General features: G+C 47.9%; 1 protein-coding gene across 5 annotated transcripts in view; it reads left to right on the top strand.

Annotated features, from left to right (window-relative positions):
• The window catches only part of P4HA1 (prolyl 4-hydroxylase subunit alpha 1), a 28,014-nt gene that overhangs the window by 14,628 nt on the left and 5,630 nt on the right, over positions 1-7,756 (top strand). For 3 of the 5 annotated variants that reach the window (XM_027903129.1, XM_027903128.1, XM_027903130.1), the window contains 2 exons: positions 124-300; positions 3,391-3,461. In XM_027903129.1, coding sequence (XP_027758930.1) covers positions 124-300; positions 3,391-3,461 — 248 coding nt within the window. Of the gene's footprint in view, positions 1-123; positions 301-2,290; positions 2,362-3,390; positions 3,462-7,756 lie in introns of all 5 variants that reach the window. The other 2 variants (XM_027903131.1, XM_027903132.1) reach the window with 1 other exon arrangement.

Consider the following 7,756-nt stretch of genomic DNA (forward strand, 5'->3'; position numbering starts at 1 on the left):
AACAACAGTGAGGTAGGGAAAGTGGGTTGTCCCTGTGTCTTGTCCTCAGAGCATGTTCTGTTTTTCCAAGATATTAATGTCCCATGGAAGTTCTCTGACCCTCTGGCTCTGCCTCCCTTTCAGACTCCTCAGAGACAAAAGAGACTCTTCTGCCGCTACTACGACGGCAACAGGAATCCCAGATACATCCTGGGCCCTGTCAAGCAGGAGGACGAGTGGGACAAGCCCCGGATCGTTCGCTTCCTGGACATCATCTCCGACGAGGAAATCGAGACCGTGAAGGAACTGGCCAAGCCCAGGGTAAATGCCTTATGCTCCTTTGCCTTTGGAATGTTAAATTCCACGAGGGTAAATGCCTCGTGTTCCTTTGCCTTCGGAATCCTAAGTTTCCCCCCCCCCCCCGCGTGCTTCCTGTGTGAGTGGGTGTGGTGTGTCCTGTGGAGGGCAGTGCCCTCACTCCTTGCTTTCCTCACCGTGCAGCTCATGGTGACGCTCGCTGAAGGAGATGGTGGGGAAGAGCTGGAAGTGCTGTGTGATGGGCAGAGCCAGGTGGCAGCAGGGCAGGGGTGCCAGGCTCTTCCAGCAGACACAGTTTCAGCATACGCTGATGTTCTCCAACGGAAAACAAACGTGCTGCAGCTGGGGTGCCTTGGAGTATTCCTGGTATTTGCTGGGCTTTCTGGTTTTTGCTTTTTCCTTTAAAGTCTGGAGAAGAGTGCTGTCTAGGGAAAGGCAGCCTTTCCTCTGCTCCTGGAATGCCACCTTAGTGTGCAGACAAGAAAGAATGGTTGCAGTCTCCATATCGGTGTAAAACTGGCTGCTGTCTCCCAGGCTTGGAAGTTGCCTGCAGATGAAAGAGCTTTAAGAGGGCAGGGCTTAGCTGGTGATATTTGCCTTCTTATTGACTGTGATGGCTCTTCAACCCAGTTTCAGGCACTGGATGCAAAGATTCCTGTTTCTGAGTGCAGATAATAATCTGAGGAAGGGCTGGATGTGGCACTCAGTGCTCTGGGCTGGGGGACAAGGTGGGGATCGGGCACAGGTTGGACTGGATGACCTTGGAGGCCTTTTCCAACCTCAGTGGTTCTGTTCTGTCATTCCTGAGGGGACAGTCTGAGCTGTAAGCAGGAAGTGGAGGCTTTTTCACTTCACTGCGAGGCATCCCCTGCTCTCCTGGCAGGCAGCTTTGCTGCAGGGCTGAGGATCAGAGCCCCGCTTGTTGGGCTGCAGGTGATTAATCCCCTTTGCTGCTGCATTATGTCTGTGGAATATGACCAGATCACTTCCTTAGGGAGCAGAAAACCTGTCACTGTGGTCACTGCAAGTTCTGGAACTTGCTGAGGTCGTTGTTTTCCTGTCAGACATTTGGCTCGTGGCAAAGGCTTAGGGATCCACAGGTCATTAATGCAGGAGCATCTGCATGTGGTTGTCGATCCACATATTCCCTCGTGGCTGAGGCCTTGCACGGCTCAGCAGCCAGAGGGATTGTGTTTCTGGAGACTGAAAGGTCATCTCCTTCCCAGTGCTTGGGATGTTGCCATCCTCTGGGACGACAGCACTGTCTGATCTGTGCTGGCATTATTCAGCTCGTTATTCAGCTTCGGGTGTCTCGCTGGAATTGTGGTTTGTGCCTCGGTTTTTATGTGTCTGCATTATTAGGAGCTCCCAGCACCTTTTCTTGTCGGTAGGTGTTGATTTACATAGTTTACTTTAACAGCAGAGAAATACTTGTGTGTATCTCAGGAGTACAGTATATAACCACGGATGAAGCAGTAGTTTGTTTGAGCACAGAGGAGCTCGGTGCTGCTTTTGGTATAGGAAGAACCCAAAAAGGAGGGTTTGTTCATCTTTGGCTTGTTGGGAATGATGGTGCTGCCTGGATCCAGTTTACCTGTGCAGGGCAGAGTAACAAAGCACCAGCTGCCCACGTGCCATAACACCGCGCTGCTCCCAGCAGCTGCTGCGACACAGAGGGAATGAAAGCTTCGAGCTGGCTTTATCCAGCAACTGTTCTCCTTGCTGCAGACATGGAAACAGGACTTCTGGAGAACCTGATCTTCTCTAACACTTAAAAAAAAAAAAAAAAAATAACAAAAAAAACCCAAACCCCTCTTTGTAGTAAAGGTGGAGGCTGCCCCTGGTTCCCCGGGGTGCTCCCGGAGCAGTGCCGGGGCGGTGGCGGTGGCGGCTCCCGGGCGTTGTTCCCATCCCCCCAAGGCTTCTGACGGGTCGGATTGCTGGGATGCAGATTGTGCTTGTAATGCAACTATTCTGATGGTTCGCTTCACAGCTGAGGCGAGCCACCATTTCAAACCCCATAACGGGAGCCTTGGAGACGGCACATTACAGAATTAGCAAAAGGTAAGAGAGCTCCATGCCAGAGGTCTTGGGCCTGGAATGAGTGTGTACGTCCTGCTCTTTACGGGGAGACAAGAGGTGGGCTAAAGAACAACCGTGGAGTCCACCCTGCTGTCCCCTGCAGATCTGTGACAGGCTGTTCCTGCTGAGTTTCTCAGTCTCTTCCTTCAGTTCTGGAAGTTCTGGGGGCGTGTTTGGATTCGTTCTCTTTTCTTTTTTCGGGCGCCTTCTCAGCGTGTGTGTTTGCCAACGGTCAGGTCTCTGCAGTCAGTGTGAAAAACATGTGATGCTACAAAACCTTCAGTAAAATCTGGATTTTGGGTTTAATTTGTATATTCCTTTCCCCCTTGCTCTTCTCACCAACCACGAGTTGTCCTCCCCTTCCTTGGAAAATGTGTAAGTGCCTTTGCAAGTGGAAGAGATGCTTTGAGTCCTTGCTGTGCACACACACACACACACACACACACAGAGCATCTCCTGGTCCAGGATAATCCCATACTCCCAGCTGAGCTCCTTTACCTCCTGCCTGACACAAATCTGGCTCATTTTCTCCAGGCTCCTGGTTCTTTTCAAGCTTGTCTGTTAGGTACTGCAAGTATTGAATTCAGCCAGCGTTTTCCAAAATTGGCTGGATCTGAAACCACCTGCCCCTGCCTGCCCTCCCCTGGTTTTAAGTTGTGTTAATTAAAAGATTGGCCACGCACACCATCAGGAAGGACTTAAACTTCTGGGTGGAGAGGAATTGTCTGGGAAACTCAGCATCAGAAATTACTTGGAGAAAGTCTTGAGTTAAAACCAAAAAAAAAAAAAAAAAAATTTAAAAAGGGAGGAAAAAAGTGAAAGGACAATCTAACCAAAATTTTCCAACCAATTTGGTGCGATTTGGACACGGCAGCTGCAGCTTCTGTTGCCCTCCCAACATTGCTAATTGGTGAGCTTTGCATCCGGAGCAATCGGAACCCTCTCGAACCCCTGGGGTTGGCAAAGCGCAGCCTGCGAGGTGGGTAAGCCTTGTCCTTTCTCTTTTTGTAGCTGAGCCGTGCTACTGTTCATGACCCTGAGACTGGGAAACTGACCACAGCACATTACAGAGTCTCTAAGAGGTAAGGGAACGTCTTCCTGAGGGATTCCCTGTTTCCGAGGAAGTCTCTTCTGGGGCTGTGCCGCTTCAGCGCTGAACGTGTGGGACGAGGATCTGTCGGGGTTTCTGTTCTTAAGCCTTTCTTTAGAAAGCGGCCTAAAAGTGAGCCGAGCTGGCACGTAACAAACACAAAGCACGTGGCCTGCTGGAGTAGGGATTGGTTGGAATTGGTGGTATTCCAAGGTGGAAGTGCTGAGCATGGCTTGTCTGCTCCAACTAACGTACTAAACTTGAGCTCCACTGACGGCGCAATAGGGACCTGCCTGGCTCACCTCTGCTCCTAAAATTCCATATATCCTCACCTGCTTAAAACCAGGAGCTGCTCTGATTCCTGGGAATGCTGCTAATTAAAGCTAGGTGGTGGCTGTAAAAGATTCCCCCGTTGAAATGATGGAATGCAGTTGGCGCTTTACTAGAAACCCAGTGTTCTTTCAGCTGCTCTGAACAAACCCCTGGCAATTAGAATGGTCTGGAGCTTAAGGGCTTTTATTGAGCTGTGAATGTCTTTAAAAAGGTCAAATTGCTTCCAAATTGTGGATCATAGGAAGGTGATTGATTCAGGAGTGATTATAAGACTTAGAAAAAATGGGAAAACCATTGGAGCTGAGGGCAGATCCTTAAGGCCACTGTTGTTAGAAGTTGGAAACATTAATTTTTATCCTTTGAAAATTGCCTTGCACCTTTGGAGCACGTGGGTCTAGGTGCTCGTGGGCACACGCAGGGAGTGGGGATCCTTTGGAAATTGTTTGCCCCTTAAAAAACTGCCCCCACAGGTTCCCCCTCCAGGGGGCCTTTAGGAACATTTGTCTTCCTGTTGGACACGTGTTGCATTTAAATCTTTTTTTTTTTTTTTTTTTTTTGCTTTTAATATTCAAGTCTTGTCCGTGTCTCATCTACCTTGCTTGTTTGTCAGTGCGTATTTTAATTTAGCATTTGTTCAGTCTTGGGATTTGTCCTCAGTGCCAGGCAGCTCTGGGGCATTGCTGAGGAACCTCCTTCCCCTCCTCGAGGTTTCTGTCAAACTTGATGTGCTAATATTGGGAGTTGCAGGAGCAGATCACTGATGGAAATTGGGATGCGTTATTGCCCCCCTATTTAAATAGATGAGCCTCAGTAAAAGAAAGTTTTATTTTAGAGCTGTGATTTTCCATCAGTAGAAGTGTTATGCCCTGAGGTATTGCAGCTGCCACAGTCTGAAAAGAATGGTTACACAGCACCACCCAGCAGATGAAAAGCCGATGGAAAAACCTGGGATAGAGCCTCCTGGCCAGCTCCTGGGGAATGGAACCTTACTTAAGGTTTGGTGCTCAAAAAGGTGGCACTGTGGGACTTCCTCCCAGCACACCTGAGGAACTCTCCGGTCAGATTTTGCTAAGTTTTTAAATCCGGTCCCTCGCTAGGAACCGGAATTAGAACTGTGAGGAACCACCCAAGAATTTAGGGAAGACCTCATTTCTTGAGGGTGGAGGGGGAATGCCCTTGTCCTGCTTCCCCTTGCCTTTGCATTCCTCCAGGTGCAGATTTCCAGGATGTGTGTGGACATTCCAAGAGAATTTGACACCTAAATCCAGAGCAGGAGGTAGAATCCCCCTCCAGAGCCCAGGGCAGCCTGAGTTAAAGGGTCTGTGTTGTTCCTGCTGGAAACATCTTCCTGCTGGAGCTGCTCGAGCTGGTTTGGATTCCAGATGAATCATTGCTCCTGAAACCCCATAAAAAAAAAAACAACCAGCTTTATTTTTTTACTAGATGACTGCTTTCCCCCTTCAAACATTCCTTCCTAGCAAATGCCCTCCTAAATTACAGCATTCCAGTCTCTGAGAGCACCACTGTTCCCCTGGTGGGACGTGGCAGGTTCTGTCAACGGGGGCACCTCGCCAGCACCACCAGAATAAACCCACCCACTCACACACTGCTTTCAAAGATAAAAAACTGCTTTTTTTCGTTTTTTTTTTCCCCCCCTCTCTCCTCCCTCTCCTCCCAGCAGGCAGCCAGAGCTTGTAGCACGTAGTGGTAAAGTTTCCACTTCAGAAATACCAGTCTGGGCTTTTATTCACTCCCTGGTGCGTCTCTACTGGTACTTTTTTTTTTTTTTTAACGTATTAATTGCATTTTAGAAAGCTTTTAAACAGAAATGCTGGAATTTCGTGGCCAGTGACTCACAGGAGCAGTGTTGAAATGTAATGTCTGCTCCTAGACTGAGCAGAGCTGAGATTTTGGGGGAATGTGTCTGCTGTGGAGAGCTGGCTAGGTGGGGTTTTTTTCCTGTTAGTATATTGCTTAGTCCAAAGTGATTTCTCTCTATAAAAAAATTGTGCTATTAAAAACCCTTAAAGGTTCATGCAGAATTATAAGACATTTTTTGTGGCTGCCCCATCCATGGAAGTGTCCAAGGCCAGGTTGGACGGGGCTTGGAGCAACCTGGGCTGGTGGAAGGTGTCCCTGCCCATGGCAGGGAGTGGCACTGGATGATCTGTAAGGTCCCTTCCAACCCAAACCATTCTGGGGTTCTGTGAGGAAATGTTTTTATTCCTCTCTGTTTGTAAGTAAGTTGTTAAAAGCCAGAGATGGGTGTGAGGAAGAGGCAAAGCAACCCCCCTCCAGTGTGAATACAGCATGGTAATGAAAAGTATTTAATTTTTTTTTTTTAATAGCATGTTGACTTAGTTCAGGGATGTGTTTTTACAAAGCCAAGTGGGTCAGCAAAACACTAAACTCGTGTGGGCAGAGAATTTGGGGCGGTAGTTATTAAGGAAATACCAACTCCTCCTGTAGGTAAATCACTTGTGTACTGATCCACCCCGCCTGTGGCTTCCCAGAAATCACCTTGTCCCTCTCTTGTGAGGAATTTTTCTGCCCACGGTGGACTCAGCTGGTCACAGATATATAACAGAGTGCCCATGAACCTCTTGGATTGAAGTTGCTGATCTGCCAGCTGTACGTGGAAGGGCAGAGCTGTGTGCATTTGCTGACTCACACTGACCCCTGAGCTGTGCAAATATCAGAAGAAAAAGGGTTGCTGAGCACCCTTTAGGGCTGTTAATGTTGCATCTCCCACAGCACTGCTGAGGGGAGCCTGTCTGTCTCTTTTTTGATAGAGGAAGGCAGGAAAAAAAGCCTCCTTTGTGCGAGGAAATGGTCTTGAGCGAGGCAGAGACCGACTGGGATGTCAGCAAGGGAGCAGGCTGAGATGCCAGGGGGAGGGAATGTGGGACAGATGGGAATATTCTGTGAGCAGGCAGAGCAGGTTCTGTGACACTTTACAGGGTTAAATCCCACTGGAAGTCCTCAGCACTCCAGGCCTCCCCCAGCTCTGCTCAGCAGACAGGCTGGCACTTGGATTGTGGTTTCAGTTCCCCGTTCCTCCACCTTTCAGAGACTTCCTTTGTATCCTCAGGCAATTAATTTTATTTTTAAAATACATGCAGTATTTCCCTTCCTGAAAGGCTGCAGTATTCTCCCTGTGGAAGCATTCACTGCTACTCTAAATAACCCATACAGCAAGAATTGCTTGGGTTTTGTCTTTCTTTGTATTTTTTGTTTTTTTTTTTTTTGACTTTTTTTTCCCCCCTATAAGTCCTTATGCACACACTGGCCAGAAGCAGATGGAGCTGGTGGGTGTGTTGGGGCTTTTTTTGTGTGTGTGTTAAATGTGAGGTTAGGATTGCTTGTGAGCATTCCCCTGTTCAACGTGGCTGCTTTTGGGGGGGGTTTATTTGGCTTCATATACATCTACTCATCCTTCCACCACCTGAAATCAAAGCAGGTTGTGCTGTAACCCCTCCCTGTACTAACAGTGTTCAGAAAGGGATGGGTCTGTGGCTGTGTCTGTGCATGTCTGCCTTAAAAAAACCTTCTTTCTTTTATCTGTGGTTCATTTGGCATTTGGAAAAAAAAAAAAAAAAAAACACTCGTAGAGATTCTGTAACCTGTGTCAGTGCCTCGTGTCCTGTGTCATGCTACTGTTCCTCCCAGAAGGATTTGGGGGTTATTATATTTTTTTTAATGCAAATTAAAGAAGAAAAACTCAATTTAGTACAGATGGGAAAGTTAATTTGAATAAAAATACTATGATGCTGCTACTGATAGTTTCCAGCTGAGCACAGGGACACTGATGAGCCCTAAAGCTGAGTCAGCTGCTGGAAAAAGGGGTAGAACTACCTGTCTCCATTGTCCTGAAAAAAAAGGGGGGGTGAGGGGGAAACGAGCCCCAAATCATCATTATCATCCATATTAATGACTAGCAGAAAGATAAACAGA

Source organism: Empidonax traillii, unplaced genomic scaffold, assembly GCF_003031625.1.
Source record: "Empidonax traillii isolate 1590-97213 ecotype Southwest subspecies unplaced genomic scaffold, ASM303162v1 scaffold936:size233247, whole genome shotgun sequence".
NCBI classification, from domain to species: Eukaryota; Metazoa; Chordata; class Aves; order Passeriformes; family Tyrannidae; genus Empidonax; species Empidonax traillii.